This window comes from Pseudonaja textilis, chromosome 3 (assembly GCF_049901715.1).
Source record: "Pseudonaja textilis isolate UNSWEBS1 chromosome 3, rPseTex1.2, whole genome shotgun sequence".
In the NCBI taxonomy this organism is placed as follows: domain Eukaryota; kingdom Metazoa; phylum Chordata; class Lepidosauria; order Squamata; family Elapidae; genus Pseudonaja; species Pseudonaja textilis.
Genome location: NC_141992.1, coordinates 58,057,325 through 58,076,281, shown reverse-complemented (window position 1 = coordinate 58,076,281; position 18,957 = coordinate 58,057,325). Strand labels below are relative to the sequence as shown.

The following is an 18,957-nucleotide window of genomic DNA, read 5'->3' as shown; positions in this document are numbered from 1 at the left end:
GTTAGACAAGAAACTTCTATTCAACCACAGGGTCCAGTCTAATTTTTCCAAATGGTCAAATGAGGTGACATGTATGCCAATTATTTGAATGAACAAACATTCTGGAAAGGTATAGTACAGAGGTGGTATTCAGCAGGTTCTGACCAGTTCTGGAGAACAGGTAGAGGAAATTTTGAGTAGTTCGGAGAACTGGCAAATACCACCTCTGACTGGAGATTTTACAGTATCTTTCCCCTGCCATGCCCACCAAGCCACACCCACAGAACCAGTAGTAAAAAAAAATGAATCCCACCACTGGTATAATAGTGTGCAGTTCTTTTGTCTTTGCTAATCCATGTTTGGGTGGTAGAGGTTTATGTATGGGGCAGGATTGCATGTTTCAATGCATGTCTATATCCAACCTTCTGAATTTTTTTTTCAATACCTTTCCGATTTATATCATTGGTATTTCATGTCTTATCCACCAATGCCAACATAATTAAAACACATTGAACACATTTTCTCTTAGTTCCTGTTCTCTGAACAGATTGGTGTCCTGCATCTATTTCCCAAAATTGAAAGAAAATTCTTGTCCATCTTCCTTCCTCGAAACAGATGAAAAAAGTTGAATGCCTGTCTGTGTATTCTAGTCTCTAGCTTTAGTGATAAATCAAAAAAATGTCTTGAGCAGTTGCTGAAGTTCTTGTTTGTGGGAGATAAATCTTATTCCTCTTTAAATATTTGTTTTAATTAGTTCTCTGAGCTGTCCTATATATCAAACCCATTGCAACAGCATGTGATTTTGGTTTCTCAGCTCTTCTTTGCCAAATATTTAAACATACTTCCGCCTTTTTTCCCTCCTGGACTCTCTCCAAGCCATGAATGAGTTGCCAAAAACTTAACCCAAAGATCTCTCAGTTGTGCAAGAAGAAAGGAGGAGTGGTAAAAACCACTCTCTTCTCTCCTTAGGTAGCTAAAGTGTTCTGGAATGTTTGTGAGGGACAACCTCCCAATAATGGTTTGATAATTTAACAGGCTAATCTAGGTGTGGCTGACATATAAACACCTTCAGTCCTACGGTTCCACCGATTGCTTTCTTGTCTTTTTCAGGGAAGGAGTACGTTTACTTCACTACCAACGAATATTAGTTGTTGATCGGGCAAGTGGCTTCTATATGCCACCAGCATGAAAAGTTTTCTGTTTGTTACCTTTTGCCTTTTTGCTGCTTGGGATCCTGTGAACTGCCAGGCAGGTAATATATTCCATTTTAGCTTTTTTGCTTTTGTGTTGGGTAGTTTGCTTATGGCAGCTGATGTTTCCTTCTGTAGGTTTCTGTTAAATAGCTTGTTTTCTTCACACAGTTTCTTCTCTTCACCTCAGTTGCCCCTTGGTTTGTCTCTTGCATTTCTGTTTTCAGTTGTAAAAAAATAGCACTTTATGGAATTAATATTACCAGGAATTCCTATACTGCTTGAAAGGGTTTTTTGAGCTAGAGTAAATAAATTACAGCACATAATAATGCCTGCTTTATTTCTTTCTCCATTGTTGACATGTTTTATCTGGCTTTTAAATCCAAGATTACTAGAGTTGCTTTTCATGTTTTGAAAAAAACAAAAGAAATAGATCCTAAAAAATATCTGGTTGCTTAACATTGGCAGATGCTAACTGGTACGTAGTGACACAAATTTTGAAATAATTTCTGTAGAAATTCAATATATAGCAGCCATATTTTCTGGGGAGACAGAGTTTAGGTGCATCTGTCCTGCAACTTGGAAGAACAAAGGTTTCCATAATATAAAAGGAAAGAAACTTACATTAAATAGATTAGAAGATATAAATATATGCTTCAGGGAACTGGTTGAGCATATGTGAGATTACTTGCTGAAGCTAAAGTAACCCATTTCCTGGCCCTGAGTCAACTGTGAGCCAAAGAAGGCTGGCAGAGTAAACTCACGTATGTAAATGAAGAGCAGGCACAAGCTAAAAATGTCATAAGCTGGGAAAGTCCAGAGCTTTGTTGCTTCTGGAGAAAGAAATCCTGTAACAAACAGGAGTTGCTTGAAGAATGATGAGTTCAGACACTGGTTTCTCATCCTGTTAGGTGATGTAATTCAGCAGTAAAATTTACATGGACATTGCATGCAAAAAAAATATATGACAAGATTTCCCAGATTTTAGTTTCACAACTCTTTAACAATCTCTATCTGAATAGAACATGATCAATAGGCCTTCATGGTAGAAAACTTATCAGCCAGGACTGAAAGTATACCAGGTGGGAGGTGGCCATTACTCTTCTTCCCACTTCCCACTCTGTTAGTTCCCCTTATTGCAAAAAACAAAAACAAAGGGCATTTCCTCTTTTCAATATGACATGCAGCAGAAAAATAAAAAAGGGAAAGGGAAACAGAAAGAAGGAAGGAAAGAAAAGGAAGGAAGGAAAGAAAAGGAAGGGAAGGAAAGAGAGAGGAAGGAAGGAAAGAAAACATCTTTTGCTGTAACTACCCACCAAGAAAAATATAAATCTTCCTCCTAAATCTGTTTTTACACCTTTCACTCAATTGGTCAACTTGAGTAAAGAAATAAGTCATTGGGCCTCCCCACACCCCATTTAGCTTGGTTAAAAGGAGGTAGGGGGAGGGATTGAAAGAGGCTATTTCTTTGTCTTTAAAATACAAATATTCCTTTTTGCCGGCTGCATTTTATAGCTGGTATATGCAATGTATTCTGGCCAGAATGGTCTTCTTTGCCTTCAGAATCAAAACTAATTTTGAGTTCACTCTCATTTCATACAAGTTAAATATAGTTAATATAATTAACTTTTAATCCAGTACTTAAATGGCTTTTCTGTTCTATTAAAAATTAACCCTTGGTAATGGAGGACTGCCCTCAAAACTTATGGGGAACTTATGAGACCTGGAGTTGGCCCTCCACATCCTTCTAGTTGGGGCAGGCTGAGGGAGGGGCAGTGATAGACCTTGCAATGCCCTTCCTTTGGCTCTTGTTTTAAATCATTTTGCTGAATTTCCTTTGAAGAGTCAAGTGCCAAACGTTCATACTTGCGATCTTTATTTCCCAAAGAACTTCTAAAGCAGTGTTTCTCAACCTTGGGGACTTTAATATGTGTGGATTTGAACCAGTGCTGGGATTCAATTTTTTTTTTACTACCGGTTCTGTGGGCGTGGCTTGGTGGGCATGGCAGGGGAAGGATACTGTAAAATCTCCAGTCAGAGGTGGTATTTGCCAATTCTCCAAACTACTCAAAATTGCCACTACCAGTTCTCCAGAATTGGTCAGAACCTGCTGAATACCACCTCTGATTTGAACCCCCAGAATTCTCCAACCAGCAGGGCTGGCTAGGAAATTCAGGATCTTAAAGCTCCAACGGTTGAGAAGGCAACAACTTGAACCCTGTTTTGAAAAAGTGTACCCATTCTGTAAAACGTAAACATAATGATTTTGAGGGAATTGCTTTGTGAAAAGCTAACGTGTTCCAGTTCCTTACATCTCTATTATAGAATAAGAAAATTGGAAGTCTTCTAGTCCAACTCTCTGCTCAAGCAGGAAATCCATTCCAGACAAGTAGCAGTCCAATCTCTTCTTAAAAATCTCCAGTGATGGAGCACCCACAACTTCTGAAGAGAAGCTTTCCACTGATTGTTCTCACTGATAGGAAATTTCTCCTTAATTCCAGGTTACATCTCTCTTTGATAAGCTTCCATCGGTTATTTCGTGTCCTGCACTCAAGATGCTTTGGAGAATAGATCAACCCTTCCTCTATGACAACTCCTTAAATATTGGAAGATTACTATTATGTAACCCCTAGTCCAGTGGTGGCTTTTGGGGCTCCTGTGCCAAAAATTGTGTGCGCGCTTGCATGCTTGCATTCGCGTGCCAGCAACCAGAAGGCAATGCGCGTGCCCCCACGCCCCCTATGCATGTGTGCATAATACTCACCCACCCATCCATCCACATCACCCCCTTACCTGCACTGTGCCTCACAGCTGATTTTTGGCTGGTTTGAGGCCTTTTTCAGCCTCCCAAAGGCTTGAGGAAGGCTTCTGCAGGCTTTGCAGGCTGAAAACTAGCCCCGTTTCATCACTTCCAATATTTTAGGAAAAACAGAAAGTAATGAAAATGGGCTAGTTTTCAGCCTGCAGAAGCCTTTCTCAAGCCTATGGGAGGCCAAAAAAGGCCTCAAACCAGCTGAAAATCAGCTGTGAGGCACGCACATGCCCACTGAGGTAAGTTTGCCTACAGCTTGTATGCCGGCACAAATGGCTCTGCGTGCCACTCACAGCCCTAGTCCATCTGTTAGACTAGATGTACCCTGTTCCTGCAGTTGTTCATCATATATTTTAACTTCCAGTCCCCTAATCATCTTTGTTGATCTTTTCCACACTCTTTCTAGAGTCTCAAAATCTTTTTTGTCTCATGGTGACCAGAACTGGACACAAGTGTAGTCTTACCAAGGCAATATATCATGGTACTAATACTTCACTTGATCTTGATGCTATTTTTCTGTTGATGCAGCCTAGGACTGCATTGGCTTTTTTGGCAGCTGCAGCATATTGCTGGGTCATACTCAAGTAGATGTCCATTAGGACTTGAGCCACATACCACCTATTCTGCACCTGTGCATTTAATTTTTCTTCTCTAAATGTAAAACTTCACTTTTCTCACCACTGAATTGGATTTTGTTGAATAGGGTCCAATGTTCAAGTCTGTAAAGTTCTTTTTGTATTTTGAGCCTATCCTTTTAAAGCGTTGGCTATTCTGCCCAGCTTGTTGTTGTCTGCAAATTTGATAAGTTTTCCTTCTATACCCTCATCTAAATTGTAAATGAAGATGTTGAAGAGTTCTAGACCTAAGACAGAATCTTCGGATACCCTCCATGCTTCCTTTCGTGTATTTCCATAGAGGAACTACATGCTGAGTGCAGTTGATCAGTCAGTTATGAATCCATCTGGTGTTGAAGTTGTCTATCCCACATTTTTCTGTCTTACGAAGGAGTAGGCTGAGGACTACTTTGTTGAATGCCTTAGCGAAGTCCAAGGATACTATGTCCACAGCAGTTTGCTGGTCCAGTAATTTAGTTACTTTATCAAAGAATGCAATAAATTTCACATGCATAATCTGTTTTTGACAAACTCATATTGGCTTCTACTAATAGCTTTGCTGGTTTCTAGGTCTTAACAGTTCACAAATCTGTTGCTTGATTATCTTTTCTAGGATCTTCCCAGGTATCCATGTCAGGCTGATTGGTCTGTAGTATCTTTTTTTAAAGGAGTTGGAACCATATCTTTTTCAGCTGTCTATAGTTCCCTGGGGAGTCCAGGATCTTTGAAAGATATGTCTCAGTGGTTCTGAGATCGCACCTGTCAGGCCAGGTCCTTCAGAATCTTGGGTTGTAATCTATCTGGTCCTGGTGATTTCAATTTGCCTAGAGTGGATAGGTGTTGTCTCACCATTTTCTTGCTTATTTTGATTTATATTCATAATCAGTCTTTTACAGTGCTGCTTTTGGTAGGATGGAGTATTTGTTTTTCCTTTTATGTAAAGACAGATGCAAGAAATAAATTAAGCAGTTCCACTTTCTTCCTGCTGCCTGTCACCTCCTTGTCATCTTCTTGATTTGTTGTCCCCATTAAGATTTCCATCCACAGAATCCTTCCCAAGCTCTCTCTAAATTTGTTGAAATCAGCTCTCTTAAAGCCTAGATAATGATTTGACTTTGTTTTATTGCTTGTGCCTGTGTTTTGTTGAATTCCAGTATGACATGGCTACTTTCCCCTCCAATTACCTACAAGTTCAGCCCCTCTCTCATTTCATCTCTATTAGTAAGAATTAAATCCAGTATAGCTGACCTTCTATTGCCTCTTCTACCTTTTGGGTGACAAAGTTGTCTGCTAGGTTAATTAGGAACCTGTTCGATCTTCCATTTGTTGCAGAATTTGTCTCTCAGTTGATGTTAGTTGAAACCAGAGGTGGTATTCAGCAGGTTCTGACCAGTTCTGGAGAACCGGTAGCGGAAATTTTGAGTAGTTCATAAAACTGGCAAATACCATCTCTGACTGGAGATTTTACAGTATCCTTCCCCTGCCATGCCCACCAAGCCACACCCACAGAACCAGTAGTAAAAAAAATGGAATCCCACCACTGGTTAAAACCCTCCATTATTATTGTACTGAGTTTCTGCACTCCTTAGCTAACTGATTAGCAAAAAAGTTCACCTACTTCCTCTGTTTGGTTGGGTGGTCTATTGTATACACTTATGGCAATGCCATTCCTTTTTCCTTTTATATTAACCCAAATTTTTCGAGAAGGTCTTCATCCTTGTTTTCTGTAGAGGTGTAGTTATTTCTTATATATGTAATGCAACACCGCCTCCTCTTTTGTTGCACCTGTTTCTTTTGAACAATTTAAATCCCTCTAGCAGTATATTCCAGTCATAGACTTTATCTCACCAAGTTTCAGTAATGGCAATGATGTCATATTGCCCTCATGTAATATGACTTCAAATTCCCCCTGTTTGTTCCTCATACTTTGAATGTTAGTGTATAGACATCTGAGTCCTGTGTTTGCTTCCTATATTTCCTGTTTTGTATTACAGTTCCTCTTCTTTTTTTAACCACTTGGTTCATTGCCATGGGGTTTATGCTTTTGGATTAAAATTTGGTTTCCTTCCCGCTCCAGTTTTAGTTTAAAGCACTCTGGATAAGCTGAGCAAGTTGATTTTCAAAAATGTTCTTCCCTATTCTTATAAAGTGTACCCAATCCCCTGCAAGAAACTCTTCACATAGGTCAGAGGTTCTCAAACTTGGCAATTTTAAGACTTGTGGACTTCAAGTCTTAAAGTTGCCATGTTTGGAGATCTCTGATATAGGTATTATAGACCGTGGTCTAGAAATCCAAAGTTCACTGGATGCCACTCCAAAATTCTCTGGAGGGACAGATGCTTTATTAGGCCAGTTTAAAGTTGACACAAATGAGTGAGATTTCAAGATTGCTTAATCAAACAAAAGTATTTTTTAAAAGTTAGCTAGAAAGAATTCTAAAAAATAATTATTCAGATAAACCCCAACCTGTCTATTTCCTATCCAACTATTTCTATAAGCCTTTTTAATGTTACTTGAAAAACCAGAAGTTCTAATGACATGTTCATGACCTTGTTCTGTAGAGTAGACTGGGAACTTACAAAACATAATAGAAGAAACAGAAAAAAGCCATATCTAAACCCTTTTGCTCTGTTGAAAACCTGTATGTTTTTATCCATGTTGCAATAGTCGCCTGCAGTTATTCTTGATTCAAAGGTGATCTTTATCTTTTTATACTTTAAATGTATAATGGCCAGATGCAAAACAAGAAGGATTCCTGTATCTTTAACAGTGGAGTAAAAGTTTAACTTGGTGGGCTGAAGTCCTGTCTTCTTTGGCATTTGACCACTGATGAAAAGTTTGATGTGACTTCTATAAAATGCTGCATATTGTACATGAATGGGTGCATTCCATCAACCTCTTTTTCATTAAATGGCTATAACAGACAGTTTATGGGGCCTAAAATTGACAGCATTAGACATTCTGATACTTCTCTTTTTGAAAAGTTTCTAAAGTTAACATTAGTTATGAACATTCGTGAAAGTGAATGTAAGACTATATCCGAATTCCTGTTGCATACTGTCAGAAACCAGAATTACAAACTATATATCAGTATCACGCTACACCTTAGCTCAATTAATAAACAAGGTCATATATGTTCTCATTTCAATGAATTTTTTTATTTATACTACTGGGTTCTCATTGATTTAAACACAAAATACCATCATTAACACACACAAAATAGCTGAAAACTAATGGAAGTTAGTACTAGTCCCTGAAAGTGAAAAATCCAATTTTAAGCATATTGGAGAAAAAAGAGAGCAATGTAATTCATAAAGAATAACCTTACGTATATTTACTCAAAACTATGATTAATAGGACTTATTTTCTAATGAGTGTTGTTAGGGCTCTGATCTGGCCATTGTATATGCAAGTGAACTCCAAACAGGTTCATTTAGATTTATTATGGTTTTCATCTCAAGAAACTAGGTACAACATTACAGCCAAATTCATCATCTGGTATGTGTTCTGTGCATATTAATTTATAAGAAACAATAAATTCAGTGAAACTTATTGGAAAATCAGATGACAGTTGCAAAGTAGTGTCAACTGTGATCATGCTTTTAATTTTGTTTATTTATCATTGCTTGGCTCGTTTATGCTCTGTGCATATCATAGCTTGCTCCAAAAGGTATAGTGTGATGGATAGATATGTATATATATATAAGTTCTACTTTTGCAAATCCAAAAAGAATTTTTCTGCAACTTATTTAATTTTGTCTTATTGGAATGTTTCATTTCTTTTATTTAGAAGTATGGTTACATCAAATGATATGTTGATGCAAAATGTACACTTTCACATAAATATGATTTGCATCAAATTCTAGGGATTCAGTTTCCACTATTCCATTTCCTAACTTTATAATCAACAGATTGCCTAGAATATTTTCTTAACCCTCATTGTTGGTAGTTCCTTTTTGAACCTGTATGGAAATGTGTAACTCTTAACCAGGAGTTAAAGTGTTACACATTTAAAACAGTAGAATTGCAATTATAAAAAGTTCCCAACTCAGCATTGTGGGGAAAAAATAAGTAGACTGTTTTTGTGAGCCCATGGGAATGTTTCAGATTGGCTTTGCAATTCTTTTCATGTTTACTTGGAAGTAAATCTCAGTAGGTTCAGTGAAATTCCTGAATTAGTGAATATATGACAGCACTCTTAATAATTAGATAGCCTTAAGTTCAGAGTATTATGAAGTTGATATTCATTAGTATGTATGAGTTTTTCTTTTCTTTTTACTATCTGTGTTCTGGTATTTTATGTATGATATATTAACTCAAAGGAATGTAATAGGTAAATTTTATTGAATTGTTTATGTTATCCTAGATCAATCTTTCTCAACATTGGCAATGTTAAGACATGTGGATTTCAACTTGTAGAGTTCTCCAGCCAGCTCAACAAGATTGAAAACACTGTCCTTAATCCACATAATATATTTTAAACATTTTAAATAATATTTTACATTTTATTGTTGATTATCTTAGAGCTACCATATTTTGGTTACAAAAATCCGGATGACCACAAAATGGCATCAAACAGATACAGAAAATGAAGATTCCCGGATGCTTTCTGGAGCACAGAAAAATAGTTTAAGATGTTTTTATATTGTTTTGCTTCATTGTCCAAGATATTTGCATCTTATAAATAATAGCACTAATGAACTGTTGTTAAAGGAAAGAGGTCTTGGTAGGACTCTTGCAGGAAGACAGGATTCTAATAGCTGTTTCTTGTAAAAGAAACAATACATTTTATGGTGTCTAAAACATTCATCCTGATGTCAGATTTGGCCACCAAATGCCATTTTTAAGCAATGGTTCATTGCAACAACAATACATTTCAGAGTTGTCAATTATCATTAAGGTAAAAGTTCAGGGCTACAAACAACTGCAGGATAGGATAGGATAGGATAGAATTCTTTATTGGGCAAGTGTGATAGGCAGGAATACCATTTCATACTATACAATTTCAGACAAATAGTTGTCCAATCTCTTCTTAAAATTTCCAGTATTGGAGCATTCACAACTTCTGGAGGCAATTTGTGTTACTGATTAATTGTTCTCACTATCAGGAAATTTATCCTTAGTTCTAGAGTCTCAACATCAATCAATGAATCAGATGAAACTTTACTATTGGATCACTATGCTGAGCAAAGTTTCATTCTTGTGCCACACTCGAAGACATGAGAGTAGCCTTATCAAGAGTTGGCAGAACTTACTTCCTTTCAGGTGCTGTTTATTAAAATAAACATTTTGGTTCTCCAAATGCCTCTAATTTGATATATCTTTTCTCTATTTGTTCTTTGGTTGTTTTCCATTACTTAGATGTTAATGAGCAATCTCTTAGAAGTGTCTGAGATTAGCTGCAGAATGATTGATGGAGAACAAAATAGATGACTTTTCAATTTGTTTTAAGTTTGTAATTCTACAAATGAAGACTACATTCAAGGACACTGAGCTCTTTTTCCTTTCACAGTTGTGTACAATGATGACTTTTTAAAGCCGTGAGGGAAAAAAACCCATATTTCATCTGAAAATCCATTTATCTGCATAATTACTGATGGTACATTAAGTCCTGGGCTTTTATTACCTGGCTATTCCAGGGCTTTCACGTCTAGTGCTTACCTCTTCTGAATTAGTTCTCACCAAATTGAACTAATATCTAATCTCCTATTTTTATCAATGTAAAAAAAAAGTAAAACACAGTTCTAATTTTAAAAATAAAGGCAAGATGTAAAATGGCAAGAGAGAACTTTGGACTCTTTTCCATTGGTTATTCAAGTCTAGCATTAACTATGACAGAACAATCTGCTGCTGTATTAACTGAGGTAGAGCTTTTATTTACTTTTAGAATTCCTCCAAAGTTTCAGGATTACCGAGGATTATTCAGAACGACACTACTGATAAAGGAAAAGAATTACTAGTTTGCACTTTTCTTCATCATCTTCTGACAATTCTCTCAATTTTCTTAAAACTGCATGCAGGGGAAACTGATCCTGCTTTAAACCGTCATAGATTTGACCATAGTTCTGAAGAGAGCCTGTGTGAATTTCTCAATATCCAAAGTTTAAAAAATTAGAGTGCTTAACCAAATAAATATATTCAAAAGCTATAAAAAGCACATCTACAGCTAGAATTTTAGGGCTGTCCAACCTTGGGATGTTAATACTTATGAACTTCAATCCCCAGAATTCCATGGCTGGCTGAGGAATTCTGGGAGTGGAAGTTCACAAGCCATAAAGTTTCCATGGTTGGACATCACAAGCCATAAAGTTGCCATGGTTGGACATCCCTTGTTTAGGTTTTAAAAGTCTTAATTAGGGCTTTACACAAAATGGAAACCCAGTCACAGAGGCTTTTAAATTCCAAAGGAGCAGGGAGTGAATGTATATACCCTTATTGCACCAACATTCAGCAATAGTGAACAAACTAGCAATGCCATCAAGACACTGGAATATTTCTTTCTTTCTTAAAAAAAAGATGCATACACATTTGTTTTAGAGAAGACAAAAATTAAGACTGAGAGCACTAGAGTGACTTTTGGCAAATCAGGCCTGTCTTCCTAATCATCATAATCACTTTTGAAATGCCTTAATTATTTTGAGAGATTGCAATATTGGGGAAGACAGATTTAGTTTATTTTCAAGGTGCAGCAAAGGTTGAGTATTTTTCCAAGAAATATTCGTGAGAGGGCAGCAAAACACAACTGGGCTGGATCAATTAATCGTAATGTTGCAAAACAATCCAACCGTTTTCTTCAGAAAGAGATTCGTCAAAAATTTGCTCGGTAAGTTTCAACATGCCACCTAAAATAAAATGTTGCTTTTGACAGGAAAGTCAAGAGAAGTGATTACTTTCCTGACTTCCAATTATTCATTGGTTTAGCTAGAGCTTTGCCCAAAGGGCACACGAAAAATGGCAGGCAAGCTACTGGCAAGGAAAGCTACTGTATGCACTCCACAAAATAAATATTCACCATAATCATACATTAATTCCTTTCCTTCACAGTTTACAGGGTTATGGAGCCATGGCTACAAGGTGTAATTGCTGTTGTAGTCTTTTTGGTTTTGGCAATGATTGCCTTTGTCATCAACAAATTATGGTGCCAGGATGAAAAGTAAGTGCTGATTTTTCTTTCTCTTATCACAATAGGTGGCATTTCACCTGGTTTTATTCTATATAAGTCTGTTTGGTCACAAGATCTGTGATTGGACTCCTCATTTCCTAAAGTAAAATGGCTGCAGATGCCATTAAGCTGAAGTGAAAGTATTAAAGGAATAAAGTCCCAATGGTGCTTTTTCCAACAGGCAACTGGACCGTCATGTTGTTTTTCTTTGAAAATGTTTTGCTTCTTATCTAAGAAGCTTCTTCATCTTTTTCTTGGATGAGAAGTGAAATGTTTTCAAAGGGAAAAAACCAAGAAAGTCCAATTACTATTTGGAAAAACCACCTTTGGAACAACTATGGCCTTGATGATTGAGAATCTCTTATAACATGAATAAAAGATTAAAGATCTCCTTTAGAGTTTTCTCAAAGCCTTTAATCCCCAATGTTACCTTTATATTATATTACACAATGTTACCTTTATATTAAGCCGATTTTTCAATATTTTATCCTGTGTGATTGAAATTAGAAAAAAAATCCCAATTATTTAAGAATAAACTGCTTCCATGGCCTGGGCTGGATTCCTTTCTCCTTTCTCATAGTTTCCTCCTAATAGAGAGGGAGATTTCCCAGTGCCTGATTTAGCTATGGCTACATGATCTGAGTACAAAAAATCCAAATGGATTTGTTATCATTTGTTCGTAAAAGCTTAGATTTGATATATTTATAATATTGTTTGGAATTTTGCAGTCCAGATCTGGTACAGTTAGAATGTTGTCCTTACAGAATTGGGTTATGCAACTGAGCCCTTTCTTCTAGCAATCAGATATATACAAATTGCATTCCAAACCTTGTGGCGACATGTCCTACCAGTCAATAACTACTTCAGCTTCAACCACAGCAATACAAGAGCAATACAAACTCAGTGTAAGCCGCTTCAAACATGATTGCAGAAAGTACCACTTCAGCGACAGAGTGGTCAACGCCTGGAATGCACTACCTGACTCTGTTGTTACATCCTCTAACCCCCCCAATCCTTTAACTTCAAACTATCCACTGTTGACCTCACCCCATTCCTAAGAGGTCCATAAAGGGGGCGTGAATAAGTGCACCATCGTGCCTACTGTCCCTGTCCTATTGTCCCCATTTATTTGTACCTATTTCCTGTATTCTTACTCATGATTATACTTATACCTAAGTGATTGACAAATAAAAGAAAATGATGGCTTCACATACAAAATGTAATACTTATATATGCTGATTAACAAATTAATTAACACAGAAGATCTGAAGTACACACTGCCTCAGTAAATGTTGGCTTTTCTAATTTTAACCCAGGATGTCCCATATTTATTAGACAGAATGGTGGAGCAAACTCTTCAGCATATCTTACAGAAAAAAAATCTCTGTTGATCCAGACAGTTAAAACAATCATGAAAAATTGATGTATGATATTATATACTTCATAAAATTTGTAACTTCCGTAACCATTCGTCCATGGTGGGAATCAAAATGCCCTTTCATTTTTGTGTGTACAGTAGTCTTGCTGCTGTCAACATATATAAGATCAAAGTTACGAATTTTTTTCTCCAAGTCTTTTTCCATGCTTTTTGTTTCATTATGCTCCTTCTAATTGTTTCTGCAGGGATTTAAAAGAAAAAGATAAACAAGTTTCCTTCATGAATGGGAATACTAACGAGTCCATCTTTTCTAATGGAGTGGAAGGAAGATATTCAGCAACCGCAGCAGACTTCAGGTTAGGGTTGTTTAGTAAATCCCATTGTGTTCAATGGGGCTTATTCTAAAGAAAGTGAATGCCAGATCGTAAGCCAACTTCTGAAAACAAAGTGCTTTTTGATTTGGTTGTGACAATTTGTCCTTAATTTATCATTTTGTCTTGTTTTACTGCCAGTTAATTATATATCATAACAGGGTCTGACAACATGATCGATAATAACCATAAATGTAAAGTCTCATATTTTTTTTACTTAATTGTTTCTTTTAATTTGGCTATGTGTTTAACCAGCAACTATAAAATGCTTCACTTCTGAAATCTATAGGAAGAAGAATTTGATATATGGATATTTTAAGCATCTAGGATCATTTGGGAACATCAAAGCATCATTCAGATAAACATTTGTCTAAAATGATATAGGGGTCGCTCAAGGGTGGAATTCAAATGTCTTAACAGGTTCTGTGGGTGTGGCCTAATTTGTGGGTGTGGCTTGGTGGTCATGTGACTGAGTGGGTGTGGCTTGTATGTAAATATTATAAATATTTATATAAATATTGGATTTTTTAATATAAAAAAGCAACTTTTACCCAAAATCAGGCAAAGCAGGCAGGCAGATTGAGTTGCTCACAGAATCACAGATTCACTCAGAGATCTACCATTCTGCAATCTGCTGGCTGAGTCTGTCACATAAAATTTGCTAGCAAGCAAACTCACTAAATTAATTCACAACACATCATATATGTAAATATTGATTTTTTTTATTAAAAAAGAGCAACTTTTACCCAAAAGCAGGCAAAGCAGGCAGGCAGATTGACTTGAGCTCACAGAATCACAGATTCACTTAGAGATCTATCTGTCTGCAATCTACTAGCTGAGTCTGAACTGAAAAATAGAAGCTTCAGTCCTAAGGAAGGTTCAGCTCTGCTTTTAGATTAACTAAAAAGCAAGAAATTCAATGATTTCCTGCTTTCTAGCTAATCTAAATCTGTCGGCACAGCAGAACAGCTGATGGTTGGGTGGGGGGGAGGAAAAATAGCAACTTACACAGGCAAGTTTGATGGCACACATGCCAGGTAAGGAGTGAGGGGTGGGGAGGGGAGGGGAGGGGGCCAGCCAGTGGTGCAATTTGCTGGTTCACTGGACTGGGCAGAATCATAATAACCAGTTCTATAGAATCGGTCTGACCAAGTAGAATCCCACCCGTGGTTTCCTACTTGAGCAAGGGATTGGACTAGAAGATTTCTAAGGTCCTTTCCAGTTCTGTTATTTTGTTATTTAGAACATGGAGTTGGTCTTTTTCCAAAGCAACAATTCTACTAGGTTAACCATGTACAGGTGAGGTAGTCCAGATACAAACAGGGGTATTAATCCTCATTGCAACATTGCATTAACAGACTCTTGCAAGACTGAAAGTGTTTCTCCTTCTCTATTATGCTCCAGAAAACTAGAGATGGTCCCTTGTGAAATCTTTCCCATGCCCTCCTTCCATCTATGGATTGAGTCTCTGGCTCTCTCTCCTGTCTCCCAAGGTTATTCCCATATATCATTATATCAGAAAGAACAAATGGTTATATCAGTGACTAAAAAGAAAGCACGACTTTTCCAGGATAGTGGATTATGGGCATTTATCATCCATCCCCAAGACTGCAAATACCAATTCTGTCCATCTTTTACTTCCACCCAATCACTGCTCTTTCAAGAAAGGGAGGGATCATATGACCAGGATGTTGTGGTCTGCCGGCAGCCTGGAGAGACGGCAGCAGAATCAGACAATGGGGAAGAAAATGGGCCAGTCTGGGAGTCTGGGGAGGATTCAGACAAGGGTCCTGTGTCCAATACAGAAATGGGGCCAGGGCCATCTGGGAGTTATGTGCTGACTTCAGAGCCTCCAGAATCTGACACAGTGAGGCAGAGGAATAAGGGGAGCCTGTTCCCAGTGCACGTGTGCACAGAGCTGTCAGAAGGCAAGAGCAGTTAAGACAAAAAGGGTCACTCAGGAGTAAGGCTTGGAGGTGATTGCCCCTCCCATAAGATATAAAGGAAGTGCAAAGGGACAGGAACCTTTGCAGGAAGCAACGTTGTTTGTTCTAGTCAGTTTGGAACCTGAAAGCTCTGTGGTGAATTTGTGCTCCATTTAGTTTTGAAAGACTAATTGGTACTTTAGTCATTGGCAGTACTTCAAAAAAGATAAAGGTGCATTCTTATCAGACTTCTCCCAAAGAACTTTGGCAGACTTCCATGGGACTATTTATAACTGGTTGAGACTCATTTTGGGCTGTGAATGATGATAATTCAAAGTCATTGAAGTAAAATAAACGGCTTTTGGATTTAATGTGTGTTTTTGGTGTCTCAGGAAGCCTTGGTCAGAATAGAGGACACTATCATGAATATCAATGCAGCTATCTCTCAAATTGGGAGAAGAAATTGGATGGAGATCTATGCCTGGTATCCTTGAATGAGTGCCAATATAATAAGTAAATAATACATATTCTTTTTCTAATATTTCAGTTGTGAAGAAGATCCTCATGCCTATGAAAACAGAGTTGAGTTTGAATGTGACACCATGACCGTACATCATACTGAAAATCACATAAACGATGGGTTTCAGTGTGGCACCATGACTGAATGTCACACCGAAAGTTGTGCAGACGTTACCACAGATATGTAACATCATTTTGTTATTTATTCTTATATTTTAAAACCTCCCTATAATATAGATTCCTTACAAAAGTAGCCTACATCATTTATTATGTATGATTTTATAACAGATAACAGATAATTAGAGTTGGAAGGGACCTTGTAGGTCATCTAGTCCAATAAATTGATTTTAATCAATTTATTCAAAGGCCAACTATGTAGGGGAGGCATATTAACATTTTTTGCAGCGGATTTATTTGTCTAAGTTCTGCACATGTCGGACAGGTAGAATTAATTGGCACATAGTATTCCCTAATATGTTTTTTTCCACCAAAGGGAACTCACTAACCTATTTTATTCTGTTTTACTTTCCTTGTTGCATATCTTTGTACATAATCTTTGTAAACTTGGTGCTACAGATTGTCCACAAACTCACTTTCAGGCCCTGTACAATTCAGTGTTATGTTCCTGTTCGTTACCAGGGAATTTATTGGTTGAAAATTATTTTTCTTCATGGTAAAAGATTCCCACACCCAACACCCTATAGGAGCACGTGTATAGTGTTTTTAATAAAGGTGAAGGCATGGTGGTAATCTTCCACCTACTGCTTCCATTTGTTTTTCTTATTCTTATTATAGAGTCACCATAAAAATTTACCCTTTTGGATGAGGCTGGAATTATTTCTGTATTTTTGTACATGAATTTTTAGTTTTCTTTTTCTTATCTGCATTAAACAAATTAAAAATTCATTATCTATTAGCATATATAATTGGTTGTTACTTTTCTAATAAAATTTGTGAATCAAAAAAGGTGATAACAGACTCCTGATTTTTTCTGCTACCATAGACTAACAGGGTTCTTCTACAAAATTAACTTTTCAGAATTCTTGGAGAATCTCAACAGACATGTGGGTATGATTATCGGTGGTATATTCGATGGTGGACAGAAAGAAACAAGACAATGTTTTTGATTACCACTTCCACAGTGCTTTGCCATGGGTCATAAGGCTTGAAATGGTTAGAATGCAATATTGCAGGCTAACTCTGCTCACATCCTGGAGTTTGAACCTGATGGGCTCAAGGTTGACTCAACCTTCTATTCTTCTGAGCTCAGTAAAATGAGGGTCCATATCATTGGAAGCAATATGTTGACTCTATAAAACACTTAGGAAGGGCTGTAAAGCAGGGGTCCCCAACCACCGGTCCCCGGACTGGTACTGGTCCGTGGAACAATTTCTACCGGACCGCTGGTTTGCTGGGTGCCGCCATCTTGTTTTGATGAAAAAGTGCTTCCGGTGACCTTTTCCGGGTAGAAAGCGGCATTTGGGTGCTGAAAGAATCCTCGCGCCTTAGTTACATCGAGGGGGGACAGCTTCGAACAAAACTAAGGTGCGAGGATTCTTTCAGCATGCATGGCAAGGCGAGCCGAGCGACCGTCCCAAAGCCGTTGCAAAGCCCATCGACACAGGTACAAAGGAGGAGTTGAAGGTGGTGGGGAGAAGCAGGGGACGGCTGGCTGGTCGCTCGGCTCGCCTTGCCATGCGTGCTGATGCCGGTACCGGGCCGTGGATGATTTTGTGATGCCGGCACCAGGCCGTGGCACAAAAAAGGTTGGGGACCACTGCTGTAAAGCAGTATAAAGTGGTATATAAGTCTAAGTGCTATTGCTATTATTAACTGCCCAGAAAGTGCTGGAAAGCATTAGGGGGCTGTATATACTCTAAGTCTAAGTGCTAATGCTAGTGATGCAATTTAAAGCCCAATGATACCTGGACACAGGGGTGGGCTGCTACCGGTTCTCCCCAGTTCAGGTGAACTGGTAGCTAATTTTATCATTTTTAATTACTGGTTCAGTGAACTGTTAAGCCCCACCCCTGGCTAGTCCCACCCACCCCTCTCCATCCCTCCCAGGAGTCCCCATGAGGCCTGCTTTGGATATCAGGTAAGTACAGAGTCTGCACGGAACCTGGGAAGAGCGAAAAATGGGCCCGCCAGAGCTCTGGAAGGCCAGAAACAGGCCCATTTCTGGCCTTCCAGAGGGCCTCCAGACCCCGGGGAGGCTGTTTTACACCTTCCTGGAGGCTTGAGGAAAGCCTCCAAAGCCTGGGGATGGTGAAAATGCCCCCCCCACCCGCCATGGTGCAGGAGGCTGACTAAGCCACGCCCACCATGTCCACGCCCACCCAGCAACCAGGCAGAGAACTGGTTGCCCACCCCTGCCTGGACAGTATCAGGTTATCAATCCCTGACAGTATCAACAGTATATTTTTAGGTTCTATTATATCACATGACCTAAAATGGGCACCTAACATCAAAAAGTCATCAAAAAAGCACAACAAAGTATGTTGTGAAGTGGTATATAAGTCTAAGTGCTATTGCTAAAAGACCATCCTCACTGCAACTATATAGCCTTCAACATGTTCAAAAGATTGGATGTGCTTCCCCCTAGAGGTCAGCAATGAGTATGAAATCACAATAGCTTAAAAGAAGAAATAGTTTATAAAGGCATTAGTTTGAAATACGGACCATGTCAGTTACTGACTGTATGCAAAAAAAGTCAGTGAGAGGCTAGGTTTGTTTTTCAAATGTGAGGGATTTTTAAAAAATCCAATACATATTTCCACAGCTTAATTTGCTTGTTCATTATTTCTGTCAATAAAACTGTTCCTCTTCTCTTACATTGGAAAAGACATTTTAGTTATTATATCTATATAGTGCTCAGAGAAAAATATGAATTTAGGCCCTTAAAGTAATTTCTCAGGATCAAACAAAATTTGGAGTTGGGGTATATCTTTCTTCACCACAGGAAACTCTACACTTTGTGTCAGGGTAGTGGTGCTTGTGCAGTGGG

The 18,957-nt window shown here is 38.1% G+C and overlaps 1 protein-coding gene across 2 annotated transcripts; it reads left to right on the top strand.

Annotated features, from left to right (window-relative positions):
* The first annotated feature begins 886 nt into the window (after positions 1–886).
* On the top strand, positions 887–16,921 carry PDZK1IP1 (PDZK1 interacting protein 1). 2 transcript variants are annotated; one of them, XM_087929873.1, is made up of 5 exons: positions 887–948; positions 1,090–1,231; positions 11,640–11,748; positions 13,381–13,491; positions 15,979–16,921. In XM_087929873.1, the coding sequence occupies exons 2-5, from the start codon at positions 1,165–1,167 to the stop codon at positions 16,136–16,138; spliced, it is 447 nt and encodes a 148-aa protein (XP_087785999.1). In that variant the 5' UTR covers positions 887–948; positions 1,090–1,164; the 3' UTR covers positions 16,139–16,921. The 2 variants fall into 2 exon arrangements, with proteins under 2 accessions (XP_087785999.1, XP_087786000.1); XM_087929874.1 differs by lacking the exon at positions 887–948 and having other exon boundaries at positions 1,090–1,227.
* The last annotated feature ends 2,036 nt before the right edge of the window (positions 16,922–18,957 follow it).

Coding starts and splice junctions, on each gene's coding strand:
- PDZK1IP1 (XM_087929873.1), top strand. CDS start 1,165: ATGAAAAGTTTTCTGTTTGTTACCTTTTGCCTTTTTGCTGCTTGGGAT. Junction 1,232..11,639: donor TCCTGTGAACTGCCAGGCAG/GTAATATATTCC, acceptor TTTCCTTCACAG/TTTACAGGGTTATGGAGCCA. Junction 13,492..15,978: donor GCAACCGCAGCAGACTTCAG/GTTAGGGTTGTT, acceptor CTAATATTTCAG/TTGTGAAGAAGATCCTCATG.